This window comes from Apium graveolens, chromosome 11 (genome assembly GCF_009905375.1).
Source record: "Apium graveolens cultivar Ventura chromosome 11, ASM990537v1, whole genome shotgun sequence".
In the NCBI taxonomy this organism is placed as follows: domain Eukaryota; kingdom Viridiplantae; phylum Streptophyta; class Magnoliopsida; order Apiales; family Apiaceae; genus Apium; species Apium graveolens.
Genome location: NC_133657.1, coordinates 163,496,261 through 163,517,220, shown reverse-complemented (window position 1 = coordinate 163,517,220; position 20,960 = coordinate 163,496,261). Strand labels below are relative to the sequence as shown.

The window sequence follows — 20,960 nt, the reverse complement described above, 5'->3', positions numbered from 1 at the left end:
TTACCAGCTGCATCTAAATCCAGGTTCAACTTTTTCAACGCCCAGTAGGCCTTATGCTCAAGCTCCGCAGGTAAATGACATCCCTTACCATACACCAACTGAAACGGGGACATACCAAGTGGAGTTTTGTATGCTGTTCTGTAAGCCCAAACAGCTTCATCGAGCTTTAAAGACCAATCCTTCCTTGACGGACAAACAACCTTCTCTAGAATGCGCTTGATCTCTCTGTTAGACACTTCCTCTTGACCATTTGTTTGCGGATGATAGGCAGTAGCCACTCGATGATTCACATTATAACGCTGCATCATATAAGTGAACTTACGGTTGCAGAAATGTGACCCTTCATCACTTATGATTACCCGAGGTGTTCCAAACCTTGTGAAAATCTGCTTATGAAGAAAATTTAGCACTGCCTTTGCATCATTTGTCGGTAAAGCTTTGACTTCTACCCATTTTGAGACATAATCGACTGCCAGCAAGATATACTGATTATTGCAGGACGAGACAAAAGGCCCCATGAAATCGATTCCCCAAGCATCAAAGACCTCGACTTCAAGCATCACATTTAACGGCATCTCATCCTTTCTTGTCAAATTTCCCACTCTTTGGCAACGATCACACCTTAAAACAAACTGATGAGCATCCTTAAACAAAGTAGGCCAGAAAAAACCTGCTTGCAGAATACGAGCTGCCGTCTTCTCACCACCATAGTGTCCACCATAAACCGTGGAGTGGCAGTCTCGTAATATCCCCTCCGTCTCACAGAACGGGATACATCTCCTGATGATCTGGTCAGCTTCCTGTCTAAACAAATATGGTTCATCCCACATATACCACTTCACCTCATGCAAAAACTTCTTCTTTTGAGCGGAGGTCAAATTAGGAGGCATTATATTGCTGACGAGATAGTTTACAATATCTGCAAACCATGGTTCTTCCTCCTGAACTACAAACAACTGCTCATCCGGAAAAGATTCATTGATTAATGTCCTATCTTGTGAAGTAGAATCGGGATTCTCTAACCTAGAGAGATGGTCAGCTACTTGATTCTCAGTACCTTTTCTATCCTTGATCTCTAACTCAAATTCCTGCAGTAAGAGCACCCAACGAATGAGTCTCGGCTTCGAATCCTTCTGGGAAACCAGATAGCGAATGGCCGCATGATCAGTGAATACTGTTACTTTAGTACCAAGCAGATAAGATCGAAATTTCTTGAAACCAAAGACTATAGCCAAGAGCTCCTTCTCCGTAGTGGTGTAGTTCATTTGGGCCCCATTTAAGGTATTACTCGCATAGTAGACCACATGAAAGAGATTATTCTTACGCTGTCCCAGAACTGCACCTACCGCATAATCACTCGCATCACACATCATCTCAAACGGCTCTGTCCAATCTGGTGCTGTAATAACTGGTGCAGTGATCAAACTCTTCTTGAGAGTCTCGAATGCCACCAAACATTCATCATCAAATTTGAAAGGCACATCTTTCTCAAGCAAATTGCACAACGGCTTAGATATCTTTGAAAAGTCCCTGATGAATTGCCGATAAAAACCCGCATGACCAAGAAAACTACGGATTCCTTTCACAGAAATAGGTGGTGGAAGATTTTCAATGACTCCCACCTTGGCCTTGTCCACCTTCAGACCCTTGCTAGAGACCTTATGCCCAAGAATAATGCCTTCACACACCATAAAATGACATTTCTCCCAATTGAGCACCAAATTAGTTTCCACACACCTTTTGAGTACGGCGCGAAGATTATTCAAACATTCATCATACGAATCTCCAAAGACGGAGAAGTCGTCCATGAACACCTCGACATTATTTCCAATCATGTTAGAGAATATCTCTGAAAAGTGGCCGGGGCGCCACATAACCCAAACGAAACTCTGCGAAAAGCAAACGTACCAAATGGACAGGTGAAGGTAGTCTTTTCCTGATCCTCTGGTACAATACAAATCTGATTATACCCTGAATAGCCATCCAGAAGACAAAAATACTCGTGATCAGCCAACCTGTCAAGCATCTGATCAATGAACGGAAGAGGGAAGTGATCCTTCCTTGTGGCTTTGTTCAACTTTCGATAATCCATACATACTCTTCATCCTGTAACTAGTCGAGTGGGGATGAGCTCACTCTTTTCATTTGCTACCACAGTGATACCTCCTTTCTTAGGTACACATTGTACGGGGCTCACCCACGAACTGTCAAAAATAGGATAAATGATGCCTGCATCAAGCCATTTCAGAATTTCTTTCTTCACCACCTCCTTCATGATAGGATTCAGTCTGCGCTGCTGTTCAACCGTCGGCTTACTACCTTCCTCTAGCAGAATTTTATGCATACAATATGAAGGGCTGATCCCCTTGATGTCTGCTATGGTCCATCCAATAGCCGATTTGAATTCCCCTAAAATCCTTAAAAGCTTGTCTTCCTCACTACCTGAAAGGTCAGATGCAATAATAACAGGTAAAGTAGATGCATCACCTAAAAAAGCATACCTCAAGTGTTCAGGTAATGGCTTGAGCTCCAAGGTAGGTGCTTCCTCTATTGATGGTTTGAGATTTCCTTCAGCATTCTTGAGGTCAGAAGTACCAAGAGATTCAAACGACATGTCCAGCTTTCGCTTCCAGGGAGAAGCATTCAGATATTGTAATTGCTCGTTGCCATCTTCATCATCGCTGTCAAAATCCCCCACTAAGGCATTTTCCAATGCATCAGATATTAGCATGCGATCGAGCTCCGAAGTAACCGCAGAATCAATCACATCCACTTTTAAGCACTCCTCATCTTCTGTAGGGAATTTTATTGCCTTGAATACGTTGAAGGTCACATCCTGATCTTGTACCCGCATAGTAAGTTCACCTTTTTGCACATCTATCAAGGTACGGCCGGTAGCCAAGAAAGATCTTCCCAAGATTATGGGAATCTTCTTATCTTCCTCAAAATCCAGAATAACAAAATCTGCAGGAAAGAAGAGCTTATCCACCTTGACTAGCACATCCTCCACTATGCCCCTTGGGTAAGTAATGGAACGATCAGCCAATTGTAGAGACATGTATGTGGGTTTTGGATCAGGCAAATCCAACTTTTTAAAGATCGACAACGGCATCAGATTGATGCTTGCTCCCAAATCACAAAGGTACTTGTCAAAAGTCAACTTGCCAATGGTGCAAGGAATGGTGAAGCTACCTGGATCCTTCAGTTTTGGCGGTAACTTTTGCTGCAGAACAGCGCTGTATTCTTCCGTGAGAGCAACTGTCTCAAGGTCATCCAGTTTCACCTTCCTTGAAAGAATACTCTTCATAAACTTCGCATAACTAGGCATTTGCTCCAGAGCCTCAGCGAAAGGTATATTGATGTGAAGTTTCTTGAACACCTCCAGAAACTTACCGAACTGTCTATCCAGCTTTTGTTGCTGCAATCTCTTAGGAAAAGGTGGTGGAGGATAGAGCTGTTTCTCCCCTGTATTACCCTCAGGCAGAGTGTGTTCAACAGTAGTCTTCCTTGGTTCCGCCGCTTTCTCCTTTTGCTTAGCTTCTTCATCTCTAATTTCAGCTTCTCCTTCTTTTGCCTTTTCAGCATCAACAACTTTTCCAGACCTTAAGGTAATAGCCTTGACTTGCTCTTTAGCTTCCTTCCTGCCTGGTACTTCCGTGTCAGTGGGAAGAGTGCCAGGTTGACGATTGAGCACTGCATTGGCTAATTGACCGATTTGATTTTCCAAGGTCTTGATAGAAACCGCCTGACTCTTGCATAACAACTTAAGTTCCTCAAAATCAGCACTAGTAGGTGCAACTGCACTTCCCTGTTGAGGATATGATTGCCTTTGAGCATACTGCTGTGGTTGCTGGAATCCAGGTGGGTTAAACTGCTTACTCACACCTTGCTGATATGGTGGCTGAATAGCATTCTGATTATTCCCCCAGCTGAAATTTGGATGATTTCTGTTATTAGGATGATAGGTAGCTGGCACAGGCTGCTGTTGTCGCTGATAATTATTCACATACTGAACAGATTCGTTGACAAGAGAACACTGATCCGTAGTATGAGAACCTGTACAAAGCTCACAAACCATAGCTATTTGATTAACTCCATATGTAGCCAGAGAATCAACCTTCATTGACAGCGCTTGAAGCTGTGCTGCAATAGCGGTGGCTGCATCGACTTCCAGAATACCTGCTACCTTACCAGACATCATCCTCTGAGTTGGGTTTTGATGCTCATTTGCAGCCATAGTCTCGATAAGATTATAAGCCTCAGTATAGCTTTTAGCCCATAAGGCGCCTCCAGCTGCTGCATCGAGCATGGACCGAGATTGGGCCCCCAAACCATTATAGAAACCAGTGATCACCATCCAATCAGGCATTCCATGATGTGGACACTTTCTCAACATTTCCTTGTAGCGTTCCCAAGCTTCGCACATAGATTCTGTAGGTTACTGCGCAAACTGAGTAAGAGCACTCCTCATAGCAGCAGTCTTTGCCATCGGATAAAACTTCACCAGAAACTTTTGCGCAAGATCTTGCCACGTAGTGATGGACCCAGCTGGTTCAGAATGTAACCAGTCCTTAGCTTTATCCCTCAGTGAGAATGGGAAAAGCCTTAGCTTCATAGTCTCATCAGTCACGCCATTATACTTAAAAGTGCCGCAGATCTCGACAAAATTCCTTATATGCATGTTGGGGTCTTCAGTCGCAGCTCCTTCAAAGGAAACAAAATTCTGCACCATCTGAATAGTGCCCGGCTTGATTTCAAAGGTGTTAGCTTGAATAGCCGGATGAAGAATGCTTGACTGAATGTCATCAATTTTTGGCCGAGAAAAATCCATAAGAGCTGGATCAGCCTGAATAATACGATCACCCATGTTTACTGGTTCTTTCCGCTCAGTTCCTGAATCCGAATCTTCAAAATCTAACTTCTCCGGAATATCAAGAACTTCGTCTGTCTCCTCAGCTGTATCTAAAGTCCTCTTGCGAGTACGAGAACGAGTTTGCATAAACGCTCGCTAAAGTACCTGAAACACAACCGAAAACAATAAGTAACTACTACGTCCTAATCACTGAGTCCTAATGACCAATGATGGTAAGTACATAAACTAAACAAATACGCCGAGTCCCCGGCAGCGGCGCCAAAAACTTGTTAGGGCGAAAACACGCGCTAATATTCACGCAAGTATACGCATTCACAAATAATATAGAATAATTTCTAGTTCATTCCCACAGAGACTCAGACTAATTTATTGTCTAATTATAACTCACGCACCAATGTATGATTACTTCTCAATGTTAAGACACTAACACTTAGAATTGTTGACTAAACATTAACTACAATTAACTACTTAATTAATCACTTAATTAACACTTCAATTTAACAATATTAAAACACTCATGAGATCACAACTTCATTACTACTTCCTTCAATAGCTATTGTTATTACCTTTAGCATGTGACAGTGATGATATTAATCGAATAACACAAAACTGATAAAAGCCAACTTTCATTATACTAATACCATTCTACCAAACATCCACAATTAAGATAGAAGTTGAATAGTCATCAATTATGTTGAGTTCCTATATGTCTACAGAAATTGACAACACAACGATTTAAGCACAAGTTATTCCTTTTGATTACACAGGGCAAATAAAACTGTTAGAGTTACCCACTAATCATGCACATCACATACATGAACCTATGCTAGCATGGCAAGTTCTAAATCTCAAGATCCATCATCGCTTCACAAGAGATTAACACCCTATCTTATATGTTCGCGACGCATATAAGACGAATACGCACAACCAATACTAGATATCATACAATCATCACACACTAAAGTATTAAACAATTAACTAAAGAATTCTATAGTAAATCTGTTGCAATCCCATGATCACGATTAGCCCATAATAGCACTTATCGTCATCATGGGTTCATATGAAATCATGATAAACAAACACAAGAAAATAATAATTAAACTAATTATATTAAATCAGAGTATGTCACAAGAGTAAATAGGTTCAAAGTAAGAAAACTAGCATCCAACATTACAACGAAATAAGAATCACAAGAAAATATGCTTCCTATTCGTTGCTGTGTGCTAAAACGATCTTCTTCCTTATCTCCTTCGCTCCTTGCGTAATACCACGATCAACTCTCGTGAAAACGTCTCCAAATCTACTTATACAATAGTTCCATAAAACTCAGATTACATAGAAGTGGAAGCCAAACAGAAGTAGAAGTCATAAAATAAATTGTCTTTTTTCCCGTTTCTGCGCGGCCGCTCAGCATAGCTGAGCGGGCGCTCAGCTTTCTGCGCAGCCGCTCAGCATTGCTGAAACGGAGCAAACTCAGGAATTTTCCAGAAGGGTCCTGAGCGGGCGCTCAGGACCCTTCTGGAAAATTCCTGAGTTTGCTCCGTTTCTTCGCCGTAATCTGCCCATTTCTTTCCTCTCGCAATGGTGAACACATGCCAAGGCTTATTCATGATGATTACTCCTCCGAAATGCAACTAATACCTTGAAATGCATAAAAACTAGAAAAACGCATCAAATACATAAAATACTTGATTTCAAGGCACCAATTGAAGCCATTTTAAGATGTTCTAAGTGGTATAAAATGCCACTTATCAGCATGCAGGCATTCATTTGCAGTTGCACTTCTATTTCTCACTCCAGCATTTGGATCACCAATAATTGCATCTTTTATGTGAATCCTATAACTTTTTTCTGGTGTAATCTTGTTGTCTAGAATTATTTGTATTTTCTTTATTGTTGGCATGACTTGCAGAACTATCATCTCTTTCTCCCCCCGAGTTTGTGCCATCAAATTCAGGTGAGCTTCTTGTTTGAGATAAATTCTAATTTTTACAGTTCACTGGTTCATTTGTTTCTTTCTTCATTCTGTTGACTGTGTTAATTTCAGCTTCATCTTCAGAATCATTATCAATGTTCAGATTTTCAAATTTTAGGGCTTGAGCTTCATTTTTATCAAGGCATTCCAGGTCCGGACACTTGTCATCATCAAAGGTCACATCAGTGTATTCCATAATTTTCATTTGCTCAAGCACATAAACTCTGTAGGTAGTTCTTTCTAATGAATATCCCAAAAAAAATAACTTCAAAACCTTTAGAGTCAAATTTTCCAACATATTCAGAGTTGTCTTTGAGCACAAAGCATTTTCTTCAAAACACATGCAGATGCTTCACAATGGGCTTTCTTTTTGATAAAATTGAGTAAGGTGATTTACCAAGTTTTTTGTTGATTAGATATTTGTTTTGAGTGTAGCATGCAGTATTTCCCAAAAACTTGTTGGCAAATTGGCATCTTGCAGCATTGTTCTTGCAGCTTCAACTAGAGTTCTATTTTTCCTTTCAACCACACCATTTTGTTGGGGTGTTCTTACATCTGAAAACTCTTGAACAATGCCCTTGTCTTTGCAGAATTCACTTAAAGCTGCATTACTGAATTTTATGCCATTATCACTTCTCAATCTTTTAACACAATTTTGATCATCAGCCTACTTCTCAACTTTCTTTATGTGTTCAATAATAATGTGTGGAGTTTCATCATTTGAATGCATAAATTTTACCCAAGTGTATCTTGAGTAGTCATCCACCATCACCGGTGCATATTTTTTCGTGAAATAGACAAGACATTAATTGGTCCAAATATGTTCATGTCAATAAGCTGCAATAGTGCACTTATTAAAATTAACAGTCTTGCTCTTGTGACTGGCCCTTTTCATTTTGCCTTCTGACAAGTCTCACAAACTTTATCTTGAGCAAATTTCAGATTTGACATATCTCTCACTAATTTCTTTTTTACCAAGGTATTAATTGCTTTGTAATTCAGGTGAGAGAGTTTCTTGTGCCACAACTTATTTTGTTCAATGGATGTCTTGGTATAAAAGTAATATATTCCATCCTTGTTTGCTGAGTTTAGGTATGCAACAAATAGGCTTCCTTTTCCTGCTCCTTTCAGAGCAACTTCACCAGTTTTCTTGCTAGTGATTGAGCAGTCTTTCTCGTCAAATATCACCCTAAAACTTTTATCTGTAAAATGGCTGACACTTAGAAGATTTACTTCAAGACCAGCAACTAGTTCTACATCTTCAATGAAAACATTCCCAGAAATTAACTTGCCATATCCTATTGTGAATCATTTATTGTTATCTCCAAAAGTCACTAATGGGCCAACCATCTCCTCAAATTATGATAGCAGGGCTTTATCACCTGTCGTATACCTGGAAAATCCACTGTCAATGATCCATATAAATTTATTTTTCTTGTCCTGCAAACAATGAGAATTAAGTGTATTTAGCTACCCAAGCAGTGTTGGGTACTTTATTTTTTCACAGAAGTTGCAGAAGTAGAGTTTGAGCTTTCAAAAAGAACATCAATCATTGTTTGATTAGAATTATTTTTTGTAACTGTAGATCCAAGATTTACTTCTTTGAGATCTTTTCTTAATTTATGATAGCTTGTCATAACCTTCATATTGCAAGGAATGCAATCAAACTTGTCACAGAATAAATAGGGATCTTCAGCCAATACCTCATTGTATTTTTATGCTCCAACTTTTGGCTCACTAACAGCCTTTCTACAAAGGTAAGTTAGGTGATTTGTTGAGCCATATTTTTGCCATTGTTTCCTTGGAGCATCTGCAATATAGGAATAGTTGTTACTCTTGTTTACACCTATTTTTCCATTTCTGTTCTTTTTTCCCCATCATTCTCAGTTTTGACTTCCTTGGTTGGCGTCTTTGTAGTCTGATTTACTATGGGCTTCTTTTTATTTTCAGCAGTAGGAGTGGTTTCTGCGTTGTTCTTCTCATTATCTTCATCTGTAATTTCTTGCTTAATGACCAACTCAACTTCACCAAAATCAACATCACAAGCTTTGAACATAGGTGAATTAACTTTTTTTAGCATCACAGGAACATCATGGTTCACTGTTTCTTTTCTTTTGCCAGCTTCACATTTCTTGTGAGAATTCAATGCCTCATAGTCCAAACCAATAGCTATGTTAACACATAGTTTGTTTTTCTCATGATACTGTCCAACCAACTGAGATGCATTTTTATATGATTTGAGCTTCAAATCGTTCTTCTCCAATTTTTCTCTTAACACTGCCTCCACTTCACTAGCACACTTAAGCTTGTTCTTAAGATATTCATTTTCTTGCTTGACTATCTCAAGACCAACAAGCTGCAGTTCCAATTCCTGTTTTTCTATCTCAAGCTTCTCATTAATTTTTGACAGCCTACTCACTTCCTCAGTAGCTGCAATCATTCTTGTGTGAATATGAAACATCTCTACACTCATATTTTCAATAGTTTCTTTATATTGGCTTGCATTTAAATCAATTTTGGTTAGAGTTGGTACCTCTGATTTAGATGCAGATGTTTCTCCTTTCTCCAGATTCATGAGAGCATAATTCCCAAATTCTTCATTGTCATCATCTTCATCTGTCTCATCCCAACTCTTGCCTTTTGCAATATAAGCATTTTACTGTTGATTTCTCAAAAGAGCTTCATAATTTACTTCCAATTTCAAATAAGCTTTATCTTTCTTCACATTCTTTGACTTTCTACACTCAGTAGCAAAATGACCTAACTCATCACAATTTATAACATCTTATTTTTGATCTGTCAACAGATCCTGTTCAGTAGCCACTTTTTACCAGTTGAGTTGAACTGTATTTTTCCTTTCCAATTGTTGTTGTTGTTGGATGTCTGACCTTTGTTCTTGAAAAACTTTGGCTTCTTAACTCTTATGTTAAAGAATTTTCTTGCAAGGTAATCCATTGACTGGTCCATCCCATCCTGTTAGATATTAAGTGCAACACAGAGGGGGGTGAATATGTTTTGGATATTTTAAAGCCTTTTTTCTTTTTGTTTGGTTGTGTGAACAAAACAGATAAGAAATGCAGTTATATTATGTTAGTAGAAATAAAACAGCAAACACAATATTTCAAAACTCACTTAATTTTGTATTAAAATTAAGTTAGGCCTTGCTACAAATCCTGGGTTCTTTGTAGGTAAAGAACTCAGCTTCTATCTTGAGAGAATACAAGAACTATAAATATGTTTGTTACTTCTAAACTAAAGGCCGGTGCATGCTTTATACACTAGCAACACGGGTTTACAAAACTTGCACTATACTGTAATAAACTCTTTTCTAATATAACCTTTTTCTATTTCAATTTCTAGCTTAGCAAATCTGTGCAGAATGTTGCAGGTCTGTGACCATCTTTTGTCTAGTTAATCCTGGTCCTTGATTTTGTATTCTCCCCAAATACTTTGTAGACTTTTCAATCTAGGTGATAAATTATTTGTTGACTGATGATATTGAATCTTCATTTATTTACATTCTGTATTTGAGAGGCATATCGAGATATCCAGTTTGTTCTATAGAGAAGTGACATCTCGATAAGTATAATGACTTATCGAGATCTCAGAGTTCTCTATAGGTGAATTTGACTTGTCGGGATCTCTTGATTTTTGAATGCTAAATGACTTGTCGATATGTCTAAGATTTCTACATGTAGAATTGACTTATCGATATCTCAGAGATCTCTATATACATTTTGACTTTTCGATATCTCTGAGATCTCTAATGATAATTTGACTTGTCAATATCTCCAATCTTCACTTCTTCAATTTGACTTGTCGATATCTTTGAGTTCTCTACATGCAAAAATGATTTGTCGATATCCCCAATCTTCACATCTTCATTTGACTTGTCGATATCTCTGAGACTTCTCTATAAGCCATTTTGGACTTTTCGATAAGTCATTCTGGAGTTCTCGAGTGACTTCTCTATATTGCTTGGTCTGTGACTTGTCGATATCTTGACTTAAAACATTTTTCATAAAACAGATTTATTGAACTCCAAGCTTCTGCATTATTTCTCTGAGACATGATCTATCTTGAACTTCTTCTAGAGTTTATTCCTTAGGCTTGAACTGTTTACATAAAAATACCTTAGTCTTATCTTCAAACCATTTTTACAGAATCAAGTAATACAATACAAAGTACAAAGTTGATTATCAACCAACTAAACCTTAGGGCTATCAATTTGACTTAGTCTTATTATTGTACATGCATGTATTGCACAACACATCCAGTTCATCAAGGGTGTATAATTCATCCTCTTCTATTTCCAGTATGACTTGGTTCTGTGGCTCCTTATGTTTCTGCTCAACAGTTTGAACAACTGGAGTTTGAGCTTCTACTTCATCATCAGATGACTTACTGTCATTGGCAACCAATGCACTAGTTCCATCAACAACATGTCCTTGACCAGCTCAATGACTTTCTTTGTAATATTTCCAGCTCATAAGTCTTCAAGATTCCATACAAGACTTTCAGTGTCATTCTGCTTAAGTCCCTTCCTTCTCTAATAGCAAATTTTTTTTATTCTAATTGGTCAGGAAGAGTAAGCAAGAATTTCAGTTAACCTCTTCAGCTTCATAGTATTTTTCATGAAACTGCAAGTCATTTATCAGCTTATTGAACCTCTCAAAAATATCAGTTATACTTTCCTTAGGTTTAGCTATAAAACCCTCATATTGTGACACCAAGATCCTTTTTTGGTTAGATCTAACTTCTTATGTTCCCTCACACAGTATCTCAATTTTCTCCCAGACCTGTTTAGCAGAATCACAGTTGATAATGTTGTTGTACATTATATTATCAAGCGACTCAATTAATATGAGTTGTAAACTGCTATCCAGTGCAACCTTTTCTTCTTCAGGCTCTGTGTAGGTTGAGGGATCTTTAGGTGTATAATGTGCTGGTATGACCATGTTTTCATCTGTAGCTTCAGGAACCCTTTCCACATGAATGAAAGGTCCATTTTTGAGAATCTGAATGTACATGGGGTTGGCCATCTTTATGAATAACAACATTTTCTTTTTCCAAAGTGTGTAGCTGATCTTGTCAAAGACAGATATCTTGATACTGCTTAATTTCCGAGTACTCGTTCTTCCAAGATCTTTATATGTTTTCTTTTAGATTTTGCTATGATACCACTTGTTAGATATTGAATGCAAAGAAATGTAACACGGGGGATGAATGTGTTTCTTGGATTTTATTTGACTTTTAAAACAGTTTGGATTTTTGGTGAATAAAGCAGTTTATTAATGTACAGATAAAATGCTTGACAGTAAAACACATAAAACACAATATCAAAAACTCACTTAATTGTATTAATTAAGTTTGTCTTGTTACAAATCCGTGTTCTTGAAAAATAAGAACTCAGCTTTTATATTGAGAGAATAAAAGATTTTCTCGATCTATTTGTTACTTCTAAATTAAGGACCCGTGCATGTTTTATAGACTAGCAACACAGGTTTACAAAACTTACACTAAAATGTACTAAACTAGTTTCTAAAATAACCTTGTTTATTTCCTTTTGTGGTGTTAACAAATTTGTGCAGAATCTTGCAGGTCTGTGACCATTCTTTGTCCAGTGCATCTTGACCATTGATCTTGTATTCTTCAAGTTGTTTTTGTAGACTTTCCAAATGTTAAACTTGTCTGTATTCTGAATTTGAGGTAGTATGTTGAGATCTCCTTTTATTCTATAGAGAAGTGACATATCAATAAGTATAATGATTTATCGATATCTTGAGTTCTCTATAGGTATATTTGATTTGTCGAGTTTTCCAATTCTCTACATGAAAATTGACTTGTCGACATCTACAGTTCTCTACATGGGTTTTTGACTTGTCGAGGTCTTCAGTACTCTACATGAGGAATTTGACTTGTCGATATCTCTAAGATCTTTACATGCAGAAATAACTTGTCGATATTTTTGAGATTTCTATATATAAAAATAACTTGTCGATATCTGTGAGATCTCTACATGTGAAAAGGATTTGTCGATCTCTTGAGACTTCTGTACTAATCATTTCGGAGTTCTTTTAGAAATTTTAACGTTCAATTTATTTGCCGAAATCTTGCAGGAAAAATGATGAGAGGAACATGACCTATATAATTGCAACGAAAACCCTGTACATTGTGAGACCTACATAATATAAATACAAGGCAGCATTGGTCATTTTCAAGGGGGAACACCATTGAAGTGGCGTAATTATCACTGTTTTTGGTGAGTGGGGGGTGTTTGTGAGATTTGGTTGTCTTTTTATAAATAATTAACTGTAGATGTAAGAAGAAAAGAAAGAAAGAAAAGAAAGTGAGAGTTGTAATTACTGACAAAGCCCCCACTATATATGCTGACAACCATTCGCTTACCACTTTTATGTTATCTGCAGAAAAAGATGCCTCACATGCATGCACATTTTTGTACGATTCCATTTTTTAAGATTTTGTTATTACTCCGTTTCGTATATGAAAACAGTTATCTACCGTTGTTCGTATCATGGAGTGTTATTTTTAAACTAAACCAAATTAGGACCACAGTTTATTTCTAGGTAAGTCATAGATATCAATCTAATTTTAAACGCAAGCACATGTATAAGCTTGTATTCTTGTGAAAATATGATTTCGTTTATAATTTTATGATAGAAGTCCTAGATATTACTTCCATATTATTATTGAAATGTAAAGAATTGAGAAAAATGTCCCAAAACATAACTGTGGAGAAATAAATAGAATAAAATGAGTAGTTAATAAGGCGAATAGCTTATAATTTCGAGAAAAATGGTAGATATTAATATAATTTTAAATGCAAATACATGTATTAAGTGGTCGTGTTCTTGTGAAAGTATTATTTCTTTTTAATTTTGTGATAGAAATCCTAAAAATTGGTTGATTATTTTCGAATCTCGTTTTTTTTGAAATATTGTAATACGGGTGTAAAAGACTGTATGTAATCTGGATCGTGAGCTTCTAGCATATAACGAAATTGAAATGAAAATATATTGATCGAAAATTTTATAGTTATTGTGTTATTGAAATAAATATAAATTTTATCGAAAAAGAAGAAATATATTTAAATTTCCATAAAATTAGATGAACAATTTTAATGTAGCGGATGAATATCTTACCCCTCTTATTCTAATTTTTTGATCACAACATTAGTGACTATCAATAGAAAAATCAAACGAAGCTTTACATTTTCAAAGGAAGGAAGTAGTTTGGCATGTTTTTGTGTGTCTTCCATTGAGTTTGTTTAACATTTTTGTATGATTAAAGTGAAAGTACAGTTAGGATTTCATGGCAACAAGGGGAAAATACAATCAAATAATTTTCCACTTTGTTTTTTAATTGGAGGAGCAGGGGCTTACTTCCATGAGTATCAATTAAAGGGGAGACAATGAAAAAAGTTGAAGGCAAAGCAAAGCTTAAGAAACCACAGAAAGGTTGGTGTGAGCCTGTGAGTTGATTTGTGGGTGCTGTACTGTCTTTGTAAATTTGTCCCCCGCACATAAACACTAATTTTATAGTTTCGGGTCATATTCGTATTCGTAATTAAAAAATAAAATTATTTTTTGTTTTTTAAAATATAATAGAAATCAGCTTTTATATTATTTTAAAATTTAACATAGATCCCTTAAGTCATTTTCCAATTTTAAATTTAAATCTTAATATTTGTATCGTATTTCAATTTTCAAATCGCATCGGATATTAATATTTAAAATTAGTTTTACTACTTTCTCGCTCACTTTAGACAAGAGTCCCCAGACCCCACTTGAGGTTGAGAGCCAATCATGTTTAAAACACAACCCATTGGCTTGTCTTCCCATTTGTTTAACTCTGCTTCCTAAGCCACACTTGTATCATCTGTCTATGTCTGTTGCATCTTCTGCTCCCTTTTCTCAACACTTAAAATGGGGTATCAAACTTTGAATTTCTTGTTTATTATTTAGTACTCTTTCTTTATTTACACCATTTTTTCTTCTATAAACCATGACTTTTCTTCTACACACATCTTGTCTCCAGTTCTTGTATTTCTCAATATTATACTAATACACACTTGTGTGTGTGTAGTTCTTGTCATTTTCAGTTTTCTACTATTAAGTTACCTTTTGTTTTTTTTAAGTACTCTTTTCAAGAACCACTTAATTGCCTGCTCTTAGATTTTTTTTTTTAATTTTGTTTGGTATAGTGGTTGTGTCATTCATAGTTAGTGTGTGAAAAAACACACAGTGATATTTTGATGGAAATTGATCTGAACCAAGTAGTGTGTGAGGTAGAAAGAGGTGCAGATTGTAACAAAGATGATTTTTGTTCAACATATAAGGAGCTTTGGCATGCTTGTGCTGGTCCTCAAATCACTCTACCCAAGAAAGGAAATGTAGTTGTTTACTTTCCACAAGGTCACTTGGAAGCTACTCAGTTTCCACTTACTCAAATGCCCAATTTTGATCTCACTCCTCAGATCTTTTGCAGAGTTATGGATGTTCAACTACTGGTATGCTACATTTCTTGTGCATTTTCGAAGTTTCGATAATTTTGTTTAATTTTTTGTAGTTATGTTTGTCTTATTTTTTGTGTTCTTTGTATAGGCTAATAAAGAGAATGATGAGGTCTATACACAGCTGAGTCTACTCCCTGTACCAGAGGTATGAGTTTTATTTGACTGTTAGTCTTTCTCTAGTGAATTTCAAGAAATAATAGTGCTATCTTTATAAACCTGTTTATTGCCCTTATTTTTGAAGTGATCACTTTAATTTTCTGATTGGGAGTGAAGGGGTTTTTGTTTGGTTTTAGAATATTCATGATACTTTCTATTAAATTATATTGCTCCTTGGAATTTTCTTTAGTTTTGCAAACTAAAATTTACCAATGAATCTGTTAAAAGGTTTCGTGTTTGGGTACTTTGTAGTTGTTAGGCATGAATTTAGAGGGTAAACAGAATGAAGATCCATGGATGGATGAGGAGGATGCTGGTCTTACACCCACAAAATCGACCCCTCACATGTTTTGCAAAACCTTGACCGCATCAGATACCAGCACACATGGTGGATTTTCTGTACCCCGCAGAGCTGCAGAAGACTGTTTTGCACCTTTGGTACTTTATTTTTTGTACAAATTTTGCAGCCAAATTTTCATACATGTGATGGATTTTTACTAAAACTTCTGTAACCGTTGATGATCATTTCCTTTGCAGGATTACAGAGAGCAAAGACCCTCTCAGGAGCTTGTTGCCAAGGATTTGCATGGGGTTGAATGGAAGTTTCGGCATATATATAGAGGTAGGTGATTGATTGAATTATAAACTGCATTTTATTTTATTTAAATTTTTTATTGAGGTAAATCGTCATTATAGGACAACCAAGGCGGCATTTGCTTACCACCGGGTGGAGTATTTTTGTAAGCCAAAAGAATCTTGTTTCAGGAGATGCCGTCCTCTTTTTAAGGTATAAATTTTATCCGAGATGCTATTTAGTTTTGACTGTACTAGCTGGATCTGGTGACATTTTAGAGGTTTCCCTGTTTGACACAAGTTTTAATCACATGATTATAGAACTAGTAAGGTAGGACGCAAAATATATAATTATAAAAATCCTAAGCTTGTGATGGGGTAATGAAGAGAAGCAGGAGTAATCTGTAATTGTATAATGATTTAATGTTGATATCAGGTTGGAAGCATGTTAATTAAAATGTTTCAAGTCCAGTTTTTTTGGTGTACAAACACACCTTATCTAAATCAGTGCCCAAGTATGGAGTAGATATAACTCATTGCTACATAAACACATAAATTTTCATTAAGGAGCCTTATATTTCCAACATGATAGATTCAATTGAAGCAATAAGAGAAATGCAGCAGATCAGTAACATTAAAAGAGAAGGTTGTGTGTGGTGACAGTTTTCAGTAGGTCTGCATAATTTAAAAACAAGTTAGCTTATCATAAATGGAATTTAACTATATAAGTTATGAAAATTTTGAATATGTAAAGTTGAGGAGAAAGAGGATGGATGGTTGTTTCCAACAATGAGCACTTGTAATATAATTTCTGCATCGCTAAGGAAATATAGGAAAACTTTGCAAAATTCAGACAGTATTTTAGCTCTTATTGTAATCTTGGAAATAGTTTGCTCCTGGAAAGCTAAAAGAATATCTCCCAATAGACACATTATAGCACCGTAGCTAACAGAGAAAGCTAAAACAATATTTTCCAGCATTGACATTTTTTAATGCATGTCAAGCTAATAATGTAAACCACTTATAGAGGTGAAAGCGGAGAGCTGAGACTGGGGATCAGAAGAGCTGCCCGACCTAAAAATGGGCTTCCTGACCGAGTTACTGAGAACCAGAGCTCTAACCAAAATATTCTTTCTGCAATTGCTAATGCTGTATCTGCCAAGAGTGTGTTCCATGTTTTCTACAGCCCAAGGTAATGTTTATTTAAAACATTTGTTGTAGGATTGTTAGTAATTCTAGTATGGAATAAGTTCATTAGTCCCTAGTGACCTAATCATGCACTATTAAATAGACTGCGATAGAGCTTCTATTTAATTTACTATTTAACCTAACCATGACACAAGACCATGCTGGGCGAAGCTATAATGAGAATAAGATTCTCAACCTCTCCTCGGCAAGGGTAGCTCCAACCACGGAGCTACCTTGACCTGAAACTTTATGTTATTATTGTAGTAGTATTATTTTAAAAGCAGTATCTTGCTTTGAAAAAAAAAAGAACAAAGAAAAAAAAAGAAAAAAACAGTTCTTACCTTGATCGTTTTTGCTTTCATTTTTGTTATTCAGTGCATTCTATGGGCTCTGATTAGTTTCATTAAATAAAATATATCTTCTTAAGAAAATTTAGAAACTTAATAGTGTATGTTAAAATTTGTTCTGCATGCTGTGTTGTCCATTCATTTTGAGCCACAGATTGAGTTACTGCTGAGTATGATGCAGAATAATGATTTGAATGCTTTTACTACTATGTTGAATACCACAATGCAATGTACAATGGAATGTGTAAGATATATAGCTGCTCATTATATATATATATGCACATAAACATCAAGCAGGAGAAAAGAGAGAACTTCTGTTACTAGTTCTATGCTTTACATTTAGTTGTTACTTCTTCTCTTAGAGATCTATGCACATGTCTGCTCCTATGAGCTGACGAAAATCAATAAATTTGCAGGGCTACTCATGCAGAATTTGTTGTGGCCCAGCCAAAATATATGAAAAGCATCAAAAGTCAGATTCTCGTAGGTACACGATTCAAGATGAAATGTGATGTTGATGATGCCCCAGAAAGAAGGTATTTTTAACAAAGATATTATTACGATCATGGGTAGTGCATACAATTCAACTTAAATAATAATCTTCTTTCAGGTTCAGTGGTTTGGTTACTGGTGTAGGCGATCTGGATCCCTACAAATGGCCCGACTCCAAATGGAGATGTTTAATGGTATATTTTGCATTCTTCTAATCTCTTCCTCCATATTTTGGACTACGTTTTTCTTAAATGTAGTTATTAGGGTTTACATTAAACATCTCAGCAATAATTAACATTGACAGATTTATTCTTAATATATCCTTAATTTCCAACTAAGCTCTGTTGAATTTCGAGCTTACATGGTTAACATTCTGATTTAACTTATTGTTGCTGAAAATTAGCTAAAAAACAATTTTTTTCTTACAATTAAAAAGTTCACACTGCTATAACATATTCTGCAGCGAAGTTACCTAGATCTCCTTCTCATCCACAGGGTGAGGTTTTCTGGACCTGGTACTGCTACTAGCACATCAGTAATTAAATATGCAAGTGTTTAGATTTGTTTATTGAATTGTTATTTCCAATCTTCAATGTCATTGTGAATGTATAAATAAGGCCCCTGCCTATGACCATTTAACAGGTTAGGTGGGATGAAAATTATATCAATAATCATCAAGGTCGTGTTTCACCTTGGGAAATTGATCTTTCTGTTTCTCCATCTAGTCTGAGCATTCAGTCCTCTCCGAGGCTGAAGAAACTGCGGACAAGTCTTCAGGCAACTCTAAATGAGAACCCTACCAATGGTACTATTTTAACAATTTCAGTGAACTTATAATTCTAGCATTCTTGTCCCTCCACATTAGATTTGGAAAAAAGAAGCGAATCTCCTGAATGTGTTCAAACTTATTGTGGCAGCAAGAGTTGGGTTCCTGGACTTTGAGGAGTCTGTACGATCCTCCAAGGTCTTGCAAGGTCAAGAAAATGTAGGTTTAGTATCGGCTCTTAAAGGATATGATACGAGAAACTGTTCACGCAATGTTGAGATGCCATCAATAGTGAATCGGGCATCAGAAGTGATGGGAAAAAACAATTTTACTGAATTCACAAGGACTAAGCCCTTCACTACTTATACAGGCTTTTTGGAATCCAATAGGTTTCCAAGGGTCTTGCAAGGTCAAGAAATTTGCTCATTGAAATCCCTGACTGGGAAAACTGATGTCGAACTTAGCGCTTTGGGAAATGGTGATACCAGCTGCAATCTGCTGAACGTATATCATAGGCCCACAGCCAACTTTTATCCGCTAGCTTCAGCAGGTATCAGAAACATGTATAATCCATATGATGACCTCTACAAAGCTGGTCAACCGGGCATGCTGTACACCAACTTTTCAAATGAAGGTGTGCCGCACAATCAGTCTTCTGTTCACTGTAGAGTTACAAGCAATGAAGAAACAAAGAAAAATCTTTCGCACAAGCCAGGGATGGTAGATATTATACCTTCCTCTGACAATTTTGAGGTGAACTCCAGCAATGAGAAAGATGAAGGTTCGGTGACTAACTGCAAACTTTTTGGGTTTCCTTTGACCGGCAATACATCAACGTCAATATCTCAATGTGCATGTAAAAGGAGCTGTATAAAGGTGAGCTTGCATAAAAGGTTAACAGTAGATATTATTTGACAATTTGTGACTAATGTTGGATGTATTGGCTTAAGGTCCACAAACAAGGAAATCTGGTGGGTAGGGCTATTGATCTCTCGAAGCTGCATAATTATGATGAACTACTACTTGAGCTAGAGAGGCTCTTCCGTATGGAAGGCCTCCTAAGAAATCCGACCAAAGGATGGCGCATTTTGTTTACTGATGATGAGAATGATATGATGGTTGTTGGCGATGATCCTTGGAAGTAAGTGACTCATGACATACAATTTTTGCCTTCTTTTTTCATGTGACTTTGAATATCTTTCTTCTCTTCAATACATTATCATGTTCTCTGTCTTTTTAATTAGTAGTAGCATGCTCAATATAAGTCGAAACTTTATTTATGGAATACCTTTGACTTCGAATAATCTTTAGAAAAACCATAACTACGATATATCCCCCTTGGAAGTAGGAACTGGGCATGTTAAAGACATAATGCATGTTTGCGAAATTTCCAAAGTTTTAACGACTGGGCTTTTTGTAGGTGATGTATTGTGTTATTGGTACATCTAACAAGAAATAGCATTCTCGAATAGGAAACAATGACTATTGGGAAAATATTGCTGAACAGGGGAACTGACTATGCAATAACATTAGTAGGCATTCATCTCCCACTTATCTTACACATATTTCCATGTCTATTACAGCGAATTCTGTAGAATGGTGTCTAAGATACATATACACACACAAGAAGAAGTGCAGAAAATGATGATAGGAATGACGAGTGACGACACTCAAAGCTGTCTGGAAGAAGCACCAGTAGTAATGGATGCTTCAAAATCTCCATCTGTTGGACATGCAGGTTAGTTGTTGGCCATTAGTGTTTGAACCTCAAGACCAGCTTGCTCATAGTGTGTTGTATTACTTCTAGTGTGCTACTGTTTCGAAATTAAGATCTGATAGTCTATATTACAGTTTCTAATCTGTATGTAACCTTTACCATTCAAAGCAGAAAATACTGCTTTGATATATGGTTATCTGATCCTGATATAAATATGTAGATCTTTTCTGGTTAAATAATATTAAATAAATGTATACAAATGAACATTAGATGAATTTGTAGAACTCTATTATCTTTAACAAGAAACTCTTAGTCAATCTATGAAACTCTTAGTTTA

At 36.5% G+C, this 20,960-nt stretch overlaps 1 protein-coding gene and 1 non-coding gene across 3 annotated transcripts; both read left to right on the top strand.

Moving 5' to 3' along the window:
• The first annotated feature begins 4,367 nt into the window (after window positions 1-4,367).
• LOC141699111 (small nucleolar RNA R71) lies at window positions 4,368-4,474 on the top strand. The gene has a single exon (XR_012565597.1). It is a non-coding gene; the product is annotated as a small nucleolar RNA R71 (small nucleolar RNA).
• Window positions 4,475-14,803: 10,329 nt separating this feature from the next.
• On the top strand, window positions 14,804-20,917 carry LOC141697055 (auxin response factor 4-like). Of its 2 annotated transcripts, XM_074501243.1 has the most exons (13): window positions 14,804-15,378; window positions 15,473-15,529; window positions 15,793-15,978; window positions 16,078-16,162; window positions 16,237-16,327; window positions 17,141-17,305; window positions 18,065-18,184; window positions 18,259-18,334; window positions 18,604-18,687; window positions 18,783-18,945; window positions 19,058-19,782; window positions 19,857-20,047; window positions 20,490-20,917. In XM_074501243.1, the coding sequence occupies exons 1-13, from the start codon at window positions 15,124-15,126 to the stop codon at window positions 20,647-20,649; spliced, it is 2,358 nt and encodes a 785-aa protein (XP_074357344.1). In that variant the 5' UTR covers window positions 14,804-15,123; the 3' UTR covers window positions 20,650-20,917. The 2 variants fall into 2 exon arrangements, with proteins under 2 accessions (XP_074357344.1, XP_074357345.1); XM_074501244.1 differs by lacking the exon at window positions 18,604-18,687 and having other exon boundaries at window positions 14,805-15,378; window positions 20,490-20,916.
• The last annotated feature ends 43 nt before the right edge of the window (window positions 20,918-20,960 follow it).

Coding starts and splice junctions, on each gene's coding strand:
- LOC141697055 (XM_074501243.1), top strand. CDS start 15,124: ATGGAAATTGATCTGAACCAAGTAGTGTGTGAGGTAGAAAGAGGTGCA. Junction 15,979..16,077: donor AAGACTGTTTTGCACCTTTG/GTACTTTATTTT, acceptor TTTCCTTTGCAG/GATTACAGAGAGCAAAGACC. Junction 18,688..18,782: donor GCACATCAGTAATTAAATAT/GCAAGTGTTTAG, acceptor ACCATTTAACAG/GTTAGGTGGGATGAAAATTA.